At 43.6% G+C, this 23,385-nt stretch overlaps 2 protein-coding genes and 1 pseudogene across 3 annotated transcripts; 2 read left to right on the forward strand and 1 right to left on the reverse strand.

Moving 5' to 3' along the window:
• The first annotated feature begins 55 nt into the window (after positions 1-55).
• LOC143903213 (uncharacterized) lies at positions 56-6,282 on the forward strand (annotated as a pseudogene). Its single transcript, XR_013258647.1, has 3 exons — positions 56-340; positions 1,101-1,321; positions 1,551-6,282. The product of XR_013258647.1 is annotated as an uncharacterized LOC143903213 (transcript).
• Positions 6,283-13,010: 6,728 nt separating this feature from the next.
• On the reverse strand, positions 13,011-13,415 carry LOC143903190 (E3 ubiquitin-protein ligase rnf146-like). Its single transcript, XM_077416650.1, has one exon. The coding sequence runs from the start codon at positions 13,413-13,415 to the stop codon at positions 13,011-13,013; it is 405 nt and encodes a 134-aa protein (XP_077272776.1).
• On the forward strand, positions 13,410-15,092 carry LOC143903212 (uncharacterized). Its single transcript, XM_077416667.1, has 2 exons — positions 13,410-14,671; positions 14,746-15,092. Exons 1-2 carry the CDS (start codon positions 14,499-14,501, stop codon positions 14,882-14,884), a joined length of 312 nt encoding a protein of 103 aa, XP_077272793.1. The 5' UTR covers positions 13,410-14,498; the 3' UTR covers positions 14,885-15,092.
• The last annotated feature ends 8,293 nt before the right edge of the window (positions 15,093-23,385 follow it).

A 23,385-nucleotide genomic window follows, 5' to 3' on the forward strand; every position in this document is an offset into this window, starting at 1 on the left:
CCATATATATATGTATACGTATAATTCTTTTCTCTTTGATATTGAGAATTTCTTATTGTATTTTAAAAATATTATATTATAAAAAAGAAGATACCCCTTTTTTCCATAAATATTCATATTTGTATTATAAAACAACCTTTAAGTCCTCATTTGCAATAAAGCGTACTTATTTAATTAGGAACAAGAAATGGATGTCGACGATATTTCTGTGATATCGGGACAACCATCTGTGAGTTCTAATGACAACCAACAGCCCACTGCTGCTGAAGACATGTCGGAAGATAGTGATCAAAATATCGATGATCCAATATCACCTGGCAATCTAGAAAATAATGATACAGTGAGTGTAATCATTGAATCAATTATTTTGGATAAAAGCTCAGTATGTTTGGCAAATACAAACTAACTCATTTTACTATTTTTTATTTAAAAAAATTGTTTTTATATCATTTTATTTTGTATGACTGACGGTTTTGTAAATAAGCTATTTTGGAGGAACAGGAGATTATGAAAATACACAGCTCTGAAATTATTAGCTATAATGGACAAAACGATTTTTTTGCTTAAAATATAAAATAGGATATCCTGACTTCGAGAAGAATGTTGTGTTTGTACTACCGCAATCATCCAAAATGAAATTCTGATTAAACTTTGCTTACTTAGATATTGAAATTTTGACAGAAAAAATTGCTCCGTTTTTGAAAATAGTATACGCCTTCGCAAGAACTAATAATAAATTTCAAGACACGTTGAAAACACAACCCAGTGAAAACAGCCTAAAGTAAAAATAATGTCAATATGGCGTCGTACCAGAAACTCATTCTATATAATTTAATTTTAATTGTGCATTTATATTCCTATACAGGGTGACTGTCATCTTGACATAAAAAACAGACGTTAAAATAACAGTCAAAATCACTATCATGGTATGGGACGTTATGCAATCATATTGCGATCATTTTGCCGTCATTTTTATCACATTTTGACATCATACTCTTTATCAATTTTATATTACTTTAACATAATTTTGACTAGGTTGTTTTCACTGGGAATACTTTTACTAACATTCTTGACAACGTAATTTGTATTTTGTTATATAGGATACAAGTATGGATGACATCTCTGTAGTTAATAGAGTTGACTCTGATATACTGCATCAATATCAGATAGTTCAAACAGTTCAGCTGGAAACAAAAAACGAAGCGTGTCTGATGTAGCTAATGATGACGCATCGGATTTGGAAAATGTGTTTCAAGACTATGAAGAATTCTTAGAGCCTGCAGGGTATGCAAATTTTGTTCCACCAGAGGACAATAATCAGGTACTTTAATCGATTCGAGTAAATTGAGATTTTTTGATGCAAACTTTGCAACCAAAGAAAAATTTGCCACAAATATGTAGCATATTTTGCATTGAAAGATATTAGGATATGTACATTCATATTTTATCTAATCTATATGAAATCTATCACGTACGCTGTAGGTCTTAATTACCCATATCTGAGAATAACTTTTTGAATGTAAAAATAATAATCTCTACTTAATTTACAGGAACGAGTCCCGTTATATGAAGAATCGAATATATCCAAGACAAAAACTCCTCATATTAAACTTTGCTATACGGCACAGTCTGGCCGATGTTGCTCTTGAAGACCTCATCACTTTGATAAACTGTCACTTACCATACTCAGTATACCGTACGAAGCACATATTTATGAAGAAGTATGATACTACAGCGTCAATCTGTAAATGCTATATTGTTCAGTGTTATGTAAAATTGAAAACGCTTGCTGCAGATGATAGAACAAAAGAAAACCTTGTTTGCCGAGAGTGCCAATGTAGATATAACAAACATGCATTGGAAAAAAGCGGTAACTATTTCCTATATTTGCCTTTAAAACAGCAATTGCGCGACTTTGTAAACAGCAACAAATACGCTATGCTTAAAAAAAACGATAATTGCTCTGATATAACTTCTGGAAAGTTTTATACATCTTTAAAAAATACTGGGATAATTCAATTACATTATATCACGCTGCAGATCAATACTGACGGCGTTCAAGTGTTTCGTTCATCGTTTGTATCTATGTGGCCTATACAAGTAATGATAAATGAATTGCCGTACAGAGAAAGGAGAAAAAATATGATGTTATGTGGTCTGTGGTATGGTAAAGAAAAACCTGACATAAATTTATTTTTATCTTTATTCGTTGAGGAATAGACTTATGCATAAAGTAGGTATTACGCGTAACGTGGCAGGCGAAGAAGAAATTTGTATCAGAGTACATGCAATCGCGTGTCCTGTAGATTCTGTCGCGCGGCCTTTATTACAAAACATAAAACAGTATAACGGGAGCTTTGGCTGCAGCTTTTGCTTGCATAAAGGTTGTCACGGCTTTTTGCACTCCCGGACCGCTCCGGGACGTGAGCCGGATCAAAAGGACTTAGGAGAGCGGGATAGTTGGCCTCTCCAGTGGTTTCCTCGCACCTCCGATACTCCACGAAATGCTTCGAATGTTAGACGCGTACCTTCGCGTCCACGAAATCGCGAAAACCTAAACGAGACGCAAAACGAAGTGTGGAGGTGCGTGGAATCGGCTAGCTTGACCTAATCACAGGCGGGGTTAATGAAGGGCGGCGCGATATTCGGCGGGGTGACACGTTAATTTCATACCCAGTCAGATAATAAAGAATATAACATTTATTGAGTACTGGTTGTCGGGAAAATAACAACGTTTATCCATCCGGCTTCGATCAAACACAAGATAATTTCGATAAATAAACTAAGAATAGCCGGTGGCGGGGTGTCGAGATTCATTTAACAGAACTAATATTACTGCGGACGCGAGACACCCACGGAGTATTAATTGGGTCTCTAATAAACCCGCTGAAGATTCTATTCTCACACAAACAATTAATAATATTCTATGAATAATGTGAATAATAATAAGACGCTTAATATCACTCACGAGAGTGAGGTTCAACACAAAATGTCGCGAAATAATGGTGCGTCACGCTTGGATTGCGTGGAAACCACGTCCGGGACCGTACGAAAACTCTGTCGCAATGGTATCTTAACTTAACGCGAGATTTTCGACTCGGGCGCAACGGGGAGGCGCCGAGTCATTCAACCAAGCAAGTCGCGATATCGCTAATAATGTTGGGCGCCAGGTGTGGAGAAGGCCACACCACCGTTGACTCGAAATGCGTATCTACTATCCACGGAACGCCAGGAAGAACTACGCAATTAAAACCTAAACGCACGAAGCGTGTGAACGCCGGGAATTTCTTAGCGCGAGTATAGGACGCAACGCAAGTAATACCGGACGCGAAGTTTCTCAACGCGAGAGCACAATTGTCAACCCGTAATAGCGAGATCCGAACACAAATCGATACGCTAGCACCGACGCTCGAACACCAGAATTTCCCGACGCGAAGAAACGGAACGCAATTGACGAACTACCGGCCCATATGCGGCCGTACACCCAGGTCGCGAGGACAACGCAATATACTCGCGATATCGAACGCATCCACGCCTATCGCGATCTCCAGGGATTCGCCACAACGCTGGTACCACGGTTCCGCGGCCACGATACCATCCCGAGGCCCTTCGCTCTCGTTATCGATCGCGAAATTACACTCAATCTTAACAGACGTTATCCCGAGCGAGAGCGTGTACCGGAGGGCGGTGTCGTGGCTTTACATATCGCGATTTACGGGCAACCTCACCGGGGATACGCCTCCTCCTGGGCTCCTCGCCGTCGCCTTCCACCACGATCCTCGATCCTCCAGACGAATATCGAAATACCCGACTCGGGGTGGCTATCGCGTATCTTACGAAACGTATCTCGCCGACGGACGACCAGAGAGTGAAAACGCTAGACCCGCTCGATTGCGGAATCGATACGGTACCCCTTCCTGAGGGGCGCGCGAGCCAATCGGGCGCGAGCTTGCAAGCCCGCGGTGTCCCGGCGCAGTGCTGTCGATACGAGATCCTTCGGGGGCGTGCAGCGGTCCCTCGGCGGCGTGCGACTCCTCAATTCTGTCCTTAACAGCGGACGGAATTCGGTTCTCGCCGGTGTGCCTCCGGTTTGACCCTGGGGCGGTGATCAGTCACCCCGTAGGTCGATGTTTTGTAGAGATCATTTGCTGAAGCCGGGTGTTCACCCATGCGCTTGGGGCCCCGCTATCGGCGGCCTCGTCCGTCGCTGCCGCCCGTGCCGCCCGCCTGCCGCGCTGCTCTCGCCAGCCCGCGATCTCTGCTGCTTCCGCGTTTGCCACCCCTCCCGGGTCATCGATCGTCCTTGATTTCCCTCGCCAAGTACTCCCTCGAAGGTTGGCCGTGGTGTGGGTGAGGTGCCGCGCGTATTACATTGCACAAAAGAAAAGAACGTAATCAGAAGGTGGAAACGCGATTAATTACGACCCCTGGAGATCTCGCCGTTGCCTCCCTGGTCCGTCCCTGGTCGCGAAATTCCGCGTCCTGTGACGGCGGCGGGGCGTCGCGACGATGCGGCGAGCCGCAACGTCACAAGGTATACACGTTAAAGTCGGTAAAGGAATGACAAGAGTATATCCCGGTTGCGTAAAAGAACCACGCACATTGCGTCAACATGAAGTAGATTGTGAAATTGCTATGCAAACTCGAACTACACCTCACGGTGTGAAAGGGCCATCGGTTTTAATGTTGCTACCGGTCTTTGACATTACGTCTTTGTTTACACTTGATTATCTGCATAATGCAGGACGAGCGTGGCCTAGTAGACAGCGCACTGGTCTATTGAGCCAAAGGTCCTGGGTTCGATTCCCGGTAGAGCTAGAAAATTTTATTCGCTCGTTCTCCTCTCTCGGAAGGCAATGGCAAACCACCGAGAGTATGTCTTGCCACGAGAACTTCTCTAAAAAATTGCCGTTCGAAATCGGAGTTAAACTGTAGGTTCCATATACAATGTGTATAATCCAGGTGCGCAACACATGTATATGAAGAGAAGTCACCACGCTCGGACACGAGTAATAGAACTTGAGAGAGATCTGCATAATGGTTTATTGGGAGTGGCAAAAACTTTTGCGGATGCTTGGTTTTATTCGTCAAATCACGAAAAAGACTGGTATATAGAAAACAAAGTAGATCTTATTAATGAGAAACTTCTGCAAATAAAACCACTGATTACTCGTACGCCCAGATCTATCAGTGAAAGAAATCTATGGAAGGCATCAGAATGGAAGCACTTCTTGCTCTACTACTCTCTTATTTGTTTACAAAATGTAATGCCCTTACAATATGTGAAACATTGGTTCTTTTTTGTCTTTAGTATGCACATATTTCTACAAGAAAAAATTAGTGACGTAGATGTTTTGACAGCTAAAAGAGCATTGGAAATGTTCGTGCTTAAAATAGAAGACTTATATGGCTTAGAATATTACAAGTTTAATGTACATTTGTTGTTACATATCCCAGAGTTTGTTAAACAGTTCGGGGCTTTGTGGGCTACATCTACTTTTTCCTATGAACACTATAATGGAGTACTAAGGAAAATGTTTCGGAATTCGCAAGCCGTTCCGGAACAGATATGCAAATTATATATGAGATCAAAGCGCGTTGAAAGTTTATGCTTAGAGGTATTTTCGAGACCCGATTGTTTCAAAAATGCCAAAATTTTACATGATAAAATAAGTAAAACATATCATACGAAAAATTATCTAGAGTACGAGCCTTATTTGAAAATATTTGGAAAACCAATTTAAAGAACGTTAACGTTAATGGAGCAGACTTGTATAGAAACTTTTTTACATAAAAATATTCTAAACGAGAGTGTCTGTTACAAGCGTTTTATTTTTCGAAACGTGTTGTGGCATGCCGAGAACTACGAAAAATTTCAAAAGCGACAAAATAGTACAGTATTGCTGCACAATGGTATGTTTATAATAATATCCGGGATTTTTGGTGTCCGTATTGTGCCAAACAATTATGTACGATACGTTATTATTGGAAAGATTCTTACCCGTGTTGACGTTGAAATTTGTAAAACGAACAATCTAACACTTTCATAAAATTGTTTTTTTTTTTTTTCACATTACTCGCATGACTGATTCTGTCGTCGCTGTCTTTTCTGACATGTTAAATTCCAAATGTGTAAAAATTCCATACGATATTGATAAGTATTGCATTGTCCGCCTCGTAAATAATATAATAATATTGAACGTGATTAATATATATCAGTATTGTGTAATTGATGCAACTATTTAGTGAAATAAATTGATAATATATAAGTTCATTTTTACATCAACTTTCTTTAAAAGCCTCCTTCTATTTTTAATACGATTCTGTCACGATACATTAAAATATACAATTTAGTACTCATTACTATAGTAGTATTCTCACTAGGGTACAATATACATATGGTATCTAAGTAGATAAGCTAGGCCGATTCCAGACCACATACCGAGGGCGAGGGGTGGTGAGGAGGCGGGGGGGGGGAACCGCGGGCGGGAGGGGGGAATTTTGGGCGGGCGGCGGGGGGGAAACCGCGGGCGGGGGGACCCGCGGGAAGTGGGAGAGGGGGGAACCGCGTTTTTCGGGCGTTACGGGGCGAGGGGCAGAGGGAAACCGCGTTTTTCTGGCGCCGCGGGGGGTGGTCTCTCATTCGCGCGGTCTCTCTCGCTCCCGTTCGCGTTATTTCTCCCTCGCGCGCTCGCTCCCGGCCCCCGTTCGCGCGCGTCTTCTCATTCGCGCGGTCTCTTTCTCGCCCGTTCGCGTTCTCGTTCAGAAATTATACAAAAACTACAAATAGAAAAATTGCATACCACCGCTTGATTTCAACCTAAAACGGCTCTTGAGTCACCTTCCGCACTGTGTGTGACACTGCGACCGCGCGCTTTGGGGGCGAGGCCGGAACCGATCCGACGAGCATGCTCGACGGAGAGGATACCGACTGAGGGAACGAAGGCGACAATCGGCAACATGAGACACCCAAGCCGTAGTGACCTACAGAGGCAATGGGCCAGAGGACCACTCCGCGGTCATGGCGCACGAGTGTGCAATGTCAAATTTACCGACGGAGTAAGGTCCTCGAAAAAGGCACCGACTTCGAGAACAAGATCGCCCAACGGTCTTACCAGGACCTGGGATACCCTCCCAGGAGGTCGGCGCCATCGTCCGGCGAACTTCCGGCGAAACACATTTTCGCCAGGGAACTAGCCGTCCAACGGTCTTACCAGGACCTGGGACACCCTCTCAGGAGGTCGGCGCCATCGTCCGGCGAACTTCCGGCAAAACACATTTTCGCCAGGGAATCAGCCATCAAACGGCCGTACCAGGACTTGGGACACCCTCCCAGGGGGTCGGCGCCATCGTCCGGCGAACTCCCGGCGAAACACATTTTCGTCAGAAACTCGGCTATCCAATGGTCGTACTAGGACCTGGGACATCCTCCCAGAGGATCGGCGTCAACGGCCGACGACATCGACGTCACCCGGACATCTTCGACAGGGAGAACACCCAAATTCGTCATCGGGAGCATCTCCAGGGAAGTGCGCAAGGGTCGGCGCCGTCCGCGTTGAAATTTAATCGCGAGTGAAAACCTGGTGCAGCGGTGCCAAGGAGGGAAGGTTTTCGCACTGCGTTGCGCGTGGAAATTTCCACGGGAACCTTCTAGAACGAGCGTAAACGGGAGATGCGCAAAAGGGCACGCGACCGGGTAGTGAAAATCATCGTGTTTTCGCGGGATCGCGCCAGATGTGCCGGCCGCGAACAATAGACGATCGAGAAAGTTCCGAGGAGTGGGAGCGCGCCGGCATAAGTGGGGAGCCCAAGCGAGAGCGACCGCTCGAGGCAGTCTCTCGGGTATAGCCGTGGCGAACACACGTATCACACTCTGTACGATCGGCATACGCGTTATACTTTACAACCGAGAACTCCCGCGTACTATCGCGTTAAATTACTCGTCTTAACTAACAGCGAGGGGCAATTAATTGCCAAATACACATGAGTGTAAGCAACAATACGCGAGTTGAAATTCGGATACATTGTTAATTAACGGAAGTGCAATTATCGAGTATATAACAACCACGGGCATTGGGTCACGCGGATACGGAATATTGTGCGGACATTATTAATCATTGTATTTAACCACCGAATACTCGTTCGTCAAAACTGCGCACGAACATTGTATAATAGAGTGATGGTCATAGCCGAGTGCGTGATCATAGTTAACAATCGTGGGACATAGAGTCCTCCAATCGGAATAATTATCTGGAATAAAAGCATCGTGACGACTAAACAAATAAACCGAAATACGCAAATCGAATAATTGTGCAACTTTATTGAAATAAAGCGACGTTCACACCGAGGCGAAAAACTCGCGTTGTGAGACACCTTTATGATATTGTGAAACGGCCTGTAACGTTGAAATGATGATCTGGAATTAAAGATTAATTAATTCTGAAACAAATTCTCCTGATTAATTATAAAAAATTATCGATACTTACCTTCTACTTACTTTGTCCTTCGACGATGATCCAACGTTGGCCAGCGGCAATCCGGTATGCGATGTAAAGCGAGGATCCGGGGAAGCAGAGCAGCAACAGAACAGCGATTTATCCGAGGCGGGAACCTGAAAGAAAAGAAGCGAATTAGTACATAATTAAAACATAATTATCGGGACTTACCCTTATCTGGTATGCGAGGTAAAGCGAGGTTCCAGAGACGGGTAACGGCAACGGCGATCCATTCCGGGCGTCGATCTGCAACAAAACCATAAAATAATTATCACATAATTATTTTATAATTACTTACCTCTATCTGGTATGCGATATAAAGCGAGGATCCAGGGATGAGAAGCAGCAACGGTGATCCACCAGGGACATCAATCTGAAACAAATAAATCCTATTAGCGTCTTGCAAATAATCGGAGCGTTGAGGCAAACTTACCTTCTCCGTAGACTAAGGTAAAACCGAGTGGCGACCGTTTGATAGAAATATTATCCGCCGGAATCGGGCTCAACTCGTGCCGTCCGGTCACAACACAACATTGATTGTCTTTTTATTGTTACACTTATTGTTACACTTATTGTTACACTTATTGTTAATCTCTTAGCAGTATAGGTTTCTTAATTTTAGATAATATACACTTAAAATATTTCTCCAGACACTTCCATTTCTTCATCGTTTGCTTCAACTTCCATATCATGTCCTTCAAACTGCAATTCTTCGAAATCCATTTTTTACTTTAATGATGAAACCGCGGTGTTGCACTAACGCGTCTAAATCAATTAGACGTTATATTCTCTATTGTCTTCTCGACCGTCTTCTATTCTTTTTCAATATATTTGATAATAGAGAAACATCTAGTTCGATTGGCGATCGGCGATTCCGATTTCGCGACGGATGCTTCCCAAAAAATCTACAAACGCATATATATGCGGCCTCTCTCTTCGCTTCATACAATGTCTCTTTTAAACATTTCATGATCATCAAAATCCCGCCACATTAGTATTTCACGACATTCATAAAATTCGAGAAACTTCCGATGCGATCGGAGATCGGCGATTCCAATTTCTCGACGGATCTGATATCTCGTTACATCGACGGTTCGCGGATCCCCATTTCTCACGAACGGATCGTTGATTTTCACGATCGGTTTTCCTTCAGGATAGAACACTGGTTTGCAAAGTTTTGCGTACTCGCTCATATCGGTGGGCTTTGATATTGTTGAAATATAGTATACATTTGCCTGTATTCACTTAGGAGACACACTGTAAGTCTCCCCTCTCACAGTATGTACGTAAGTATCACGTGACTGCGAGGGCCACCGAAATATGCGAGGTTCTCGCGTCGAGCACTCCGGCTTGAACCGTTGCTTACGAAGTCAAGACGGACAGTCATGTAATAAGGTCGTAAATAAACTCTTTAGTGTTATTAAGTAATAAAGTCCTCTCTGCTAAACCTCAATTTCTTAACAGATATACAGCTCTTAAGATGGCGAACCAATTGTTGTATAAACCGCACTATCAAGTATGCCAACCGACTCTTACTTTTAGTCTTCGACTACTGAGCGTACATTCATATTCATCCTTCTACATCTCACAATTGTCACATCGTTTTTTATCATATCTAATTTCATCTCAGCATCCATACAATTGCGCCTTCCGAAAAATCTGCGATGTGCAGTTTTGCACGTGTGCAATGATGTCACCGCGAGACATATTCTCGAAAACGATATCGCGCCATTGACTTTTAGTGATTTGATCTGTAAAACAGCTATCAAACAGCTCTTGAACAGCTATCAAACAACTAAAACAGATATCTGTATAACAGCGATCTGTATTACTGCGATCTGTATAACTGCTATTGAACCGCTATCAAACTTCTTTTAAACAACTAAAAACAGCTTTTAAACAGCTATCAAACAACTAAAACAGTTATCAGTATAACAGCGATCAGTATAACAGCGATCTGTATAACTGCGATCTGTATAACTGCTATTGAACCGATATCAAACTTCTTTTAAACAACTAAAAACAGCTTTTAAACAGCTATCAAACAACTAAAACAGTTATCTGTATAACAGCGATCTGTATAACTGCTATTGAACCGCTATCAAACTTCTTTTAAACAACTAAAAACAGCTTTTAAAACAGCTATCAAACAACTAAAACAGTTATCTGTATAACAGCGATCTGTATAACTGCTATTGAACCGCTATCAAACTTCTTTTAAACAACTAAAAACAGCTGTTAAACAGCTATCAAACAAAACAGTTATCTGTATAACAGCGATCTGTATAACTGCGATCTGTATAACTGCTATTGAACCGTTATCAAACTTCTTTTAAACAACTAAAAACAGCTCTTGAACAGCTAAAACATCTATATTATACTACAAAGTATGTGGGAAAAGAAAATAAAACGTTTATATATACATATATAGTTTATTTCAAAAAATCACAATTTTTCTGGTGTCGCGACCACCAGTTAAAAATTTTTAATACATTTTGCAACGCGCAATTCTTAACATGTTTTTTGCATCTTACAGTATTAGTAACATCTAAATTATGTAAAGATTCGATATCTTCATAATCTGCATCCAAAGTCTCAATTTTTAGATTTTTTCTCGCTTTATTCTCAAGCAGATCCACCAGCCATTCTCGTTTCTGGCATCCCTTGACGTACACAAGAGTCGACGTCTCGTTGCTCTCTCCAAGTACGGCCGATGTAATTAGATGTTTCGCCATGCTGTACGGCATGTTTCCATCATCCCATCGTAGTCCATGGTGATTCGCAATCAACCAGGAAGCGCATGACTTGTCGGATTTCATGGCATGGGACACGTAAAAATGTAATGTGCCAAAACGGTACCGTTTCTCAGAACCGCCACCTCTTTCACGACAAATTTCATCCCGACGGTAAATCCTTGCAGATCGATAAACGTCGGTACAATCATGTCGAAACGATGGAGCAATCTGTATCTTATCGCGGTACATCAGTGTCTCTTATATTGCAATATCTGCTGATATTGCAATTTACATGATTTTGAGCACTACGTTCGACAACGGACAGTATTCGATTACGCGATCATGCAAGATAAAACAATAGGCGATAGTATTTGCCGGTACATTCTCTTTGCAGTCAAATTCTATTCGCACATCCACAGTGGCGCTCTTGACAGATTCGTTTTGTCGCGAGCAATCAATGACTACAAAAGGTCCTTTTGTCAGGAATGTAACCACGGTGCAAAACGTATCGAAGCAGTCTTATCAGTAATAAGCTTTACGAAAACGCGCACACATATCGAAAAGGACGGCGTATTGATTTTTGCCAAAATCCAGATTTATGTCGTCGTACGGATAAAATTCAGAATTTATATAAAGTTTTACGTTAAACGTTTCACATTAAGTTAAACGTTTAATGATCGCGCGACGAGTGCGGCACGCTCATTCTTATCGAGAGTTACCGCTCTGTAATTCTAAACCGCTGACGGTGGACAAGGGAACGGTAGACAGAAGGAAAGATAATTTTAGATACAGTGATATGCATTTAGTATACAATTATTTCTCATGTAATGCATCGTGTATAATATTATTTGCAGCATACGCCAACAGTTCACACAATCAATAATTGAATTCTTATCATAAAATTCACGCAAGATTCTAACTGCATTACATTTATCGGTAATACAATTTTAGCGTAAAACTGTTATAAATTGTTTAAATTTTTCACTTACGCCATGAACATTTTGGCATAGTTGAAAATACACATTTTCAACGCAATGTTCTAGTTCGAACAGGAAGAGTACGGTTGACGGTTTCATGTACAAGCTGGTGCCGCACGACGTCAATTTTACAATATCTGCGTCGCGTATTTTTAACGAGTTCCAAATCTCGAAACGCTAGCTATGATGGTGCAGGCGACTGCACGAGTCGCTGAATACCTGCACTTTTTTCGATGAATGTCACCCACATTATTGAATGAAGCAGAATTATCCGATTGTTTCGGTTATCGCCAATAAGTATATCCACAGAGGACATAGGTCCAGCGTTGATTCCAACATCCAAAAATTTATATGCGGTCGATGTCAAGGCAAATCTCTTTCCCAAAATACGAGGCGTGTAGCGGGGTTTATCAAAACTGAAAAATACAATTATGTTTATAAAAGTTTTTTTTTTGCACAAGTATATACGAAAATTAGCGGTACTTACTCATCGTGCTGTTTCTCGCACGTGACTCGATCACACGCTTAACAATATTGTGTGCAATGTTGAACATGATTGTGCATGCATGTATATACCCGATATCAAGTATTTGTATAATGTTGTATGAAACCAATGAATATAGTTGAGTATGTTGTTAAATATGGGTTTGGAAGTGGATCTTCGATCTTAACGGACAAATAATCCATTTTACAAATGTTATTCTACACCCGAGACACCCTTGCACGTAGCATCTTTTTTGTCACGTTTGATATTACGTTTGTAACGTGGGTTGTATATTCTATATTGACATTTCTTTTCAAAGTCAATTACGTAAAGCATGCCACAAATCAAAAGTTTGCATTGCGCGTCCCCATAGTTTGTAAATAGTCTCCAGATCATTGCTTGTCCTCGGATCATATTTCCACCAACCATTTCGACCTTCGTAAAACCATTGGTACTCTTTTTTGGGATGTTCCGACTCCTTCTGAGACTCCTCCACTTCCACCAGCTGAGGTCTCTCGAGAAAATCCGGTGGGATCTCTTGACGACACATCGGACACCGCTTGCTCTGATTAGCGACACCCTTTACGCACAGATAGCAGTATATATGCAGGCATACTGCGCATTCTGACACAACAGTGGGATCTTCCTTTTCCTCGGAATCCTTATCCTTCTCTTTAATGCCGCCGCCAGATTTCTCCGACACGTCGAGCTTCGCTTGCGCCATGGCAGAACGAGTCGCGCGACCACCGTCAGGGTCAGAGTCTCATCCGACGAAGCCCGATACAGCTCTCATGCATGAACGACATAGTGCAAGTGCACCACCCGTTGAATAATAAAAAAATAGTACGCATTCTTTTGTATGTAAATTTAGTGCAACGATTTCCTCACGCGACACAATTCTTTCAATGACTTCTTTACGACCATCTTCTTCATCGCTGAAGTAATCACTGTCGTCCGTTAACGCGCGATTCATATCGGAATTATTATCATCTTGCTATACATTTTTCCAATCGATGTACCGACGCGTAGACTTTCAAATCACAGACTGTGATTTTGACTCGCTTCATTCTTTCTTATATACTTTTTCTATTGCCTTTTCCTCTCGTTCCCACTAGAGCATCGCGTATTGTTTCTTCTGTTTTAGTGCATGGTGTGCATACACTGCAAATTGTGCAATTTCACATAAGTCAATGGAGCGATATTGTTTTCAAGAACATGTCGCGACATGTCTCGCGATGATTTCATCGAACACGTGCAAAACTGCAAATTTTGCAAATAGCGCCGATGTATGGCTGCTGCAATTATACAGATCAAATCACCGAAAGTCAATGGTATGATATCGTTTTCAAGAACATACGTGTCTCGCAATGATTTCATCGAACACGTGCAAAACTGCAAATCGTACATTTTTCGATAAAAAAGCAAACGATGCATCATTAGTAGGATATAAAATGACGAATCTGGGAGATACGCTCAGTAGTCGAGAATTGGAAGTCGTGAGTACAACAAATTGTGTTAGAAAAAAGATCGTGTAATAACATGTGTTTTGTAGAAATACCGCGAGAAATTAAATTGAAGAGAGCGGTGATAAACGTGCAATCAATAGACAATGCATGTTTCACATGGTCAGTGGTGGCTGCTCTGCATCCAGCCCAAAGAAATGCAGAACGGGAATCGTCGTATCCACATTACACGACGGTGCTACATCTTACAGACATTGAGCTTCCAATGACGTTGAATCAAATTAAAAATTTTGAAAATCACAACGACATCTCCATCAACGTGTTTAGCATCGAGAAAAAAAAACATGGAACTTGCAATCCTGCCAATGCGGGTTACTGATCGAAAGATGGACAGACATGTAAATCTGCTGTACGTGCATGACGATAACGTGGGACATTTTGCATGGATTAAGAACCTATCCCGCCTCGTGAGCTCGCAAATCAACAGGCACCGTGGTCGGAAATACTTTTGCGATCGGTGAGTATACATCCTAATAAATAATAAAAATAATTTTTACGTAAAAGATATATAAAAAATTTCATTATTTACAGATGTTTGCACTATTTCTACACGAGCGAGAAATTGGAAGCCCACACCGTCGACTGTCGGGAGATGAACGACTGCGCGATCAAGTTACCGAGCGATAACGACAAATGGTTGGCCTTTAAGAATCACAGCAGGCGTGCATAAGATCCAAACAACACAAAATGTACACCTTGTCCGAAACGAAAATAGCTCTAAGTCCGTACGACGATAAGCGATACATTATACCCGGTTCTACCGAGACGCCGCCATGGGGGCATTATAAAATGCCATCGTAAATATATATTGTAATTACATTTAGATATGTATGAAAATAAATGACTCATTTTTGTATGTATAATATGTTTTTATATTGTAATAAAATTTTACAATACATTATTCATGTGTATCCATGAATTATGTGAATTATCAAATCCTAACCACTTTACATAAATTTCATCCCCCCTTTTACGCAAAACTTTTTCAACGAGATGCACGTCGGGATTAGCAACGCGATGTAACTCGTATTCGTAGAACCCGCCGGCGACGGGTTTTTCGCAGGAATCTTCCAATAGATACGTCACGGGATTAGTTTTCAGCACTTTGACGATTCTAAACACCTCCGTGGTCCAATTTGGTGTGTGTATCCTTTCTTGAAGATTGTCTTGAATTTACTCACGCGTACCGAGTCGCCCACTTTGAATCGCGCGAGAGCAGCGATCATTACGTGGTTGTACACCATTGTTAGGAGCTTGTCGGCGATCGCGGGGGGTAATAATCGATGGGTCGCATGCCGATAGTTCGATGCTTTCGCGCGTTGTAATCCGATACGAGACCCGGCAGCGAGTCAATCCATTTGTAATTTCCATTGCGCGTAAACATTTTCCACATGTCGTTCTTGAGCGTGCGATTGAATCGTTCGACGACCGATGCCTTCATTACGGAATAGGTCGAATAGTGATTGATATTATGTTTCTTCAAGAGTTACAGCACGTTTGCGTTGTAAAATTTTTTCCTCTTGTCAGTCTGCAGATTTTTCAGGCATCTCCCGCCGTCTCGAATTATTTTCACAATCGCCGTAGTAACCTCGGTTCTGCTCTTGGCCTTGAGCGGTACGGCCCATGCGTGCTTGCTCAGCACGTCGATAACGGTGAGTATTTAGTGGTACACTGAAAAAAAAAAAAATTTTTCGATGAAATAAATACATTTCATTAAAATTAAATATTTTGACTTAAATAAATATTTATTTTGTTTAGATAAACGTTTTATTTTGTTAAATAAATTATTATTTGAATAAAAAAAAATATTGTTGCGAGGCGGAAATCGCCGTGTCGTTATTTCGACACCTAGCTGTCAGCGCTTCTTCCGAATATTGCCAAATCCACCTGAGCTGGCATTCCGGGTGTTGCAAGTGACATCCCGGTCACTCACCCGGAAGCAAAAGCGCTGACAGCTAAGTCAGCATCGCGGAAGCAAATACGGGAGTGATAAAAGCCCGCCCTTCCGAGAAGCGGCGGGCAGTCTAGAACGTAAGGCTAATCGCGCACGACCAACGAAAACTATCCTATTGAGAACGCCCGCGAGTCAGGGCAACGAAATCAACGAAACAAGTGTATCAAGAATAAAAGGTCTTTTATTAAAATATCGTCAAGTAGAAAACTCTGGCAACATTTTTCCTCCTTCCTCCCGGCGGATCCAAAAGAACTCCGTGCCGATCCCTCGAATCAGAGGTACGGCACAACAATTGGTGGCAGCGGTGGGATCTGCCAACCGGACGGGAGGACGTCCTGCCAGATTGCGCCTGCGAAGGGAACGGATCGTTAGACGGCGGTAAAATATCCCGGAGAGGAAAAGCCAGCCGGATCCCGAGTGCGTGAAACGACGGCAGTAGCTCCGCGTACTATCAGCGATACCGGAGAGGCCCCGACCTACCGCACGGACTCGCCAGCCCGACGCAGCGACGCAGGGACGCAGCGAGCCAGCGAAGCAGCGCAGCAAGGACGCAGCAAAGCAGACAACGCAAAAGCAGTGAAGCGGCCCTGTCAGACTCGACGCGGCAGAAAGCGGTCACGATGCACTACGCGGCGGTACTGTAAGTCAACACGCCATTGTAAGCCGATACCGGCACGCGCCGCGACGCAACCGTTATATCTCTGCGTGCGTACCCCGCGATAGCGAAAACCGGATAGCGAGAGAAATTTTCGCGATTGCAGGCAATACAACCGCGAAGCGCCGAAAAATTTTCGCGTTTCAGGACGCTAAAGCATAAGCACCGATAGATGTCGGACGACTTGTCCCGGCATCCCCCTGTCAGCAACGCATCATTTGTGTTAAGCGAGCGCGCGCAACGAGCCATCGAAAATAGTATCAGGAATCGTTTTCGCGCTACACGACTCGCGAACGACGAATTAGATCACGTGCGAAGAAACTTAGACGCACAACTCGACGACGCAAGCTCGCCGGTGCTCGAGCTACATCCTAACGTCATCGTAGAACGTGAATTCGAATTCTTAGACGCTAGTCTGTGCGACGCGAACAGAAGCCCACGAGATAGCGTCGACAACACAAGCAGCGACAGTGACGCACACAGATTGCCCCCGACCGACGGTGACGCACGATCGGACACCTCGGCCGACACTCAGAGCGAAAACGCAGGAAGAGGAGAATTCTCCCTGACGTCATACGAAAGCGATATATTCGACCCCGAGGAAGAGGATTATAACCCCCGGGCCGACAGAATGAGCCAGCCACGAGCTGCCGCGACCATCGCGCCGCGAGAGGACATATCCCCGGCGCAAATTAACGCGGAAATAGAGCGGTTTAGACCCGCGGCAAATGGGCAACCGCCCGAAGGCGACCAAGGTCGAGCCCCCGAGCCGACGCAGGTAAGCCCCGGAGCAATGAGCTCCGTGCTCAGCGATGTCCTACGCATGATGCGCGACATGCAGGAACGCATGAACCGTACAGAGGCCGCAGAGTTCGAGCGCTCTGTAGAAGTCCTGCGCGCAATCCGCGAGATACGGGAACGCATGAGTCAAATTGAATCCGCCACTCACGACCGCCCCGATGCGCGAGAACGACGCGTACGGACCACCCAGGGCCCGCTGGACGTGACCTACGGACGAACGCACAGCGACGTCCGTAGTCAGCCAGGGCACCATCTCGGGTTCCTCAGCCTAAAGGAAGCCCGTAACATGATTCCCGAAATGAACGGAAAATCCCGAGAACGCGTTCGCGAATTTATTAATGCAAGCACTTACGCGATGAGAAATATACAGCCCGCTGACGAAACCATGCTCCTAGAAGCAATCTTGTGCACGAAGTTCAAGGGCAAGGCAATGACCGACTTCGACACGCGTGATATTTGCGACTTCGAGCAGCTAAAACGCGAACTCGAAACGGAATATTTCGGAAAACGCGGCATGACCCATCTGCAGCTAGAATTCAACTCGATAAAACAAAAAGCGGGAGAAAGCGCGCAGGAATTCGGGCGTCGAGTCGAGAAGCTCGCGAGAGAACTGTATGAGGCCATGGAAGAAGGCCAAGGGCACTCGCAAGAGCAGCAGAAGGCGATATTGGAAAGTATTAAAATGCAAGCTCTGCATAACTTCCAAATCGGGCTGCATGATAATATCAAGATGCTGGTCCGAGCACAGCGATATCCAAGCCTACAGGAGGCAATAACCAGCGCCAGTGCCGAGGAAAAAATTGGAGGCCCCTCCCCGCGAAACGGACAAGCGGTAAACAGAAATATATTTAATCAGGGAAACGCGCGAAATGAGGGAAACGCGACTGTGAAATGCTACAAATGTGGTAAGACCGGCCATTACGGGCGAGATTGCCGTACGAGCCAGCAAGCTAATAAATTCCTGCTGCCGCGAGCGGATAAGCCCGGTGGCATAAATATAATCGAGTGTACCTACTGCAAGAAAGCAGGACACAAGCGCGACGAGTGCTGGTCGTTAAACGGACGGCCGAAATCCGAGCAACCGCGCCGACCGAAACAGGAAAGTGCGAAAAAAGCACCGATAGGCACAGTAAGAAAAACCAAAGCGAGCGAATCTAGCGAGGACGCACCTTCCGACAGCAGTAGCGAGGAGGAAGAGGAGCCGAAAAGAAATAAGGCACGCGCCGCCGAGACATACCGAGTGTCTCAGGTAACGGAGAAACACAAAAAGGGCCCGCTAGATATCATAACACTGCCTATACAGGAAGCGGAACGAGGAGAAATGAATCTTCTATTGGATTCCGGAGCAACTCTAACATTGATTAAAGTAGGCAACCTAAAGGGAAAAACAATGGTGCGAGAGGAGAAACTGGCATTAATCGGCGTAACAGGACACCAAATCCACACGCCAGGAAAAATAAAAGCGACCGTAGATCTCGGAAAAAAGAAAATACGTCACACAATGTACGTAGTAAAAGATAACTTCCTCATCGAATACGAAGGAATATTAGGAAACGACTTCCTAACTAAACATAAAGCCGATATCTCAAACACATCAAAACAGTTGAAAATAGGCAAAGCCATGTTCAAGTTACGACCGTATCAAAAAATAAAGCTACCTCCCCGCAGTGAAACCATTGTAAAAGCCGTCACAGATCATAACTAGGTAGGCATAGTGAAAAGCGGTGAACCTGCTCCCGGAGTTTTCATCGGGCATTGCCTCGTAAAACCCGTCGAATTTACTTGCCCGGTCAGCATATTGAACGTGACGGACAAGCCGGTGGAGATCCTCACTCCACACGTAACGTTAGAAGACCTGCCGGCGGACGACACCGCGAGCGTACTCACGTTACAGGCAAATGAAGAATACGAGACTGTCACAGAGCGACAAAAGAAAGTGCGCGACCAAGTACAGCTCGATCACCTAAACACAGAAGAGCGAGAGGCAGTAGAAAAAATTTGCGATGAATTTTGTGACGTTTTTTACCTAGACGGAGACAAACTAAGCGCCACTACAGCAATAAAACACGAAATAAATACACGACCCGATAGTGCGCCAGTAAATGTAAAGCCATACCGGTTACCCGAGAAACATAAGGCCGAAGTAAGGAAACAAATACGGAAAATGTTGGACGACGGCATAATTCGTCCGAGCACAAGCCAGTAGAACGCGCCAATAGTAGTTGTCGCCAAGAAACCTGACGCGTTCGGCAGAATAAAATTTCGCGTAGTGATCGACTTCAGAAAAATGAACGATATCACAATGGGAGACTCCTTCCCCATGCCAAACATTACAGACATACTTGATCAGCTAAGCAATGCGAAATATTTTTCTGTACTAGATTTAGCCTCGGGATATCACCAAATCCCGATGCACGAAGAACATAAGCAGAAAACGGCATTTTTGACTCCAGACGGACATTTCGAGCACAACAGAATGCCATTCGGTCTAAAAAATGCACCAGCGGCCTTTCAGCGATTAATGTATGCGGTATTAGCCGGACTGTTAGGATTGAAATGTTTCGTGTATATCGATGACATCGTTATATACGGAGCATCGCTGACAGAGCACATTAAGCGGTTAATCGCAGTACTGCACAGACTACGAAAATACAATCTTAAGTTACAACCGAACAAGTGCGCATTTTTACGAAAAGAGGTCATTTACCTAGGGCATGTGATATCCGAAAACGGAATATCGCCAGACCCGTTTAAGTTACAAGCAGTAAAAGAATTTCCGACCCCGAGAAGAGCGAAAGATATACAATCTTTCATCGGGTTAGCCGGATACTACAGAAAATTTATCGAAAATTTCTCAAAGATAGCCAAGCCTCTAACAAAGCTCACAAAAAAAGGAGAAAAATTCAATTGGTCAATCGAACAACAGAACGCGTTTGATCTACTTAAAGAGAAATTAACGACAGCCCCGGTATTGAATTACCCTGACTTTAGCAAAGAGTTCTTGGTAACTACCGACGCGTCAGATTACGCCATCGGAACCGTGCTCTCACAAGGAACAGTAGGCCAAGACCGACCGATAGCGTACGCCAGCCGAGTATTATGCAAGGCAGAGCAAAATTATAATACCACAGAAAAAAAGCTATTAGCAATCGTCTGGGCGGTAAAACATTTCCGTCCCTACTTATATGGCGTTAGATTTAAAATTATAACCGATCACAAACCATTGATCTGGCTATTTAATGTAAACGACCCCGGCTCCAGACTAATAAGATGGAGGCTAAAACTAGAGGAATACGATTACGAGATCGTACATAAAGCAGGAAAAAACAACGTGAATGCCGATGCATTGAGCCGAAATCCGATAGCCGAAACATCAGCAATAAATGTAACGCAACAGGACGACGACCCCCCGAGAGAGTACTCGGAGGAGGAAAAGCGGCAAATACTCTACGAGTATCACGACTCGCCTACGGGAGGGCACCAAGGAGTCACGCGAACACTAAACCGTATCCGATTACAGCACAGCTGGCGTGGAATTACGGCGTATGTAGAAGATTACATAAATAAATGCGAGTACTGCCAGACGAAGAACAAATTGAGTACGAAAACGAAAATGCCAATGACTATTACAGATACGCCCGAGCGACCATTCGAAAAATGCGCGTTCGACATAGTAGGCCCACTAACAGTCACGAATAACGGAAATAAATACCTCCTCACGTTCCAAGACAATCTAACAAAGTTTAGCAAGGCAGTACCCGTAGAAAATCAGGAGGCAAATACAGTAGCAAAAGCCTTTGTAACGAAAGTAGTCCTAGAACACGGAATACCGGAGAAAATTCTCACGGACCAAGGAACAAATTTCACAAGCGAGATATTTAAGAACATGTGCAAGGTACTGAAAATCGAAAAAATACAGACAACAGCATATCATCCCGAAAGTAATGGAGCGCTGGAAAATCGCATCGTACTCTGGCAGAGTACCTAAGACATTACATAAATAAGAACCGAACCGACTGGGATGAGTGGATACCCTACGCAATGTTCACGTATAATACGACGCCTCATACGACGACAGGACTCACACCGATCGAACTTGTCTACGGACACCAAGCGAACCTACCGACAGCCCTAACAAGGCCCCCGAAACTAACATATTCGTACGAAGATTACGCGAAAGAATTACGAGAACGAATACGCGCAACGAATCAAGTCGCGAGAGAACATACCAAAGAAGAAAAAGAAAAAGCAAAGCAGCAATTCGACAAAAAATGCAAGAAGAAAACATTCAAAATAGGAGACAAGGTATTATTACACGACAAAACAGTACGAAGAAGACGATCTAAAAAACTCGATTCGCAATGGGTAGGACCGTACGTGATCGTGGAAAAACACAGCGACGTAAACTACACCATTAAAGTAAAACGCAAGACGATACGCGTACATGCAAATAGGCTAAAAGCGTTCATCGAGGAATAAGGCTCACGCACAACAGAAAACTAAGCAGTAGAAAGAAAAAAGGGACTTGATAAGATGTTAAAGAATAAAATAATAACACAAAAGTAGCATAAGAAAAGTAGATTGTAACCTCCCAGGGAAAAGAGAAACACACCTAAATAAAGAAAAACTTCGAACGCCTCAGTATTTTTTTCCACGAGGGGAGGGAGGTTGTGTGGCGAAAATCGCCGTGTCTAGACGCCAACCGTCTAAAAGCATTTATAAAGAAATGAAAGCTACTGCCACTCGAAACATTAGTATCGGAATTAAGAGAAGCGACAACCCACCTACCCCGAGGGACATTCTCCCCTTTTAAATTACAAATAGACAATTGAAAAAACATCGAAAAATTTGTAAAAATAAATGCGTACTACAACAATTCCAACGTTTACACAATCCTAACTTTCCCGATTACCACCTACCCCAATTACGAAAAATGTGCGAGTAAACCCCCCCGCCGATGTACGACAATAAAAATGTATTCATAACCCAAAACCTCCCTAGACAAATGTACGCGCTCCGACACAACAGAATTTGTATGCGATACAACCTATCCCGTATATCTCATAACAGCGCACGCATCATGCAAGGTGCAGATCTATGTAAGAGCGTAAAAAGAAAAACAAACAAAAATACGCAACGCGACTTCCTCACACAACAAAAAGCATAAAATAATAATAATAACAATAGAAACACAAAATTTTAGAAAATGACAATACATCACAAGATGAATAAATGCGAAAAACTTCAATTTAAAATCTCAGTTTTTCTTTCCCCCCAGGGGGGAGAGATGTTGTGAGGCGGAAGTCGCCGTGTCGTTATTTCGACACCTAGCTGTCAGCGCTTCTTCCGAATATTGCCAAATCCACCTGAGCTGGCATTCCGGGTGTTGCAAGTGACATCCCGGTCACTCACCCGGAAGCAAAAGCGCTGACAGCTAAGTCAGCATCGCGGAAGCAAATATGGGAGTGATAAAAGCCCGCCCTTCCGAGAAGCGGCGGGCAGTCTAGAACGTAAGGCTAATCGCGCACGACCAACGAAAACTATCCTATTGAGAACGCCCGCGAGTCAGGGCAACGAAATCAACGAAACAAGTGTATCAAGAATAAAAGGTCTTTTATTAAAATATCGTCAAGTAGAAAACTCTGGCAACATTTTTCCTCCTTCCTCCCGGCGGATCCAAAAGAACTCCGTGCCGATCCCTCGAATCAGAGGTACGGCACAACAATATCATAATTTTTAAGATCAAATAAGAAACAGTTTA

This window comes from Temnothorax americanus, unplaced genomic scaffold, assembly GCF_048541705.1.
Source record: "Temnothorax americanus isolate GAGA-0224 unplaced genomic scaffold, ASM4854170v1 Scaffold44, whole genome shotgun sequence".
Taxonomy (NCBI): domain Eukaryota; kingdom Metazoa; phylum Arthropoda; class Insecta; order Hymenoptera; family Formicidae; genus Temnothorax; species Temnothorax americanus.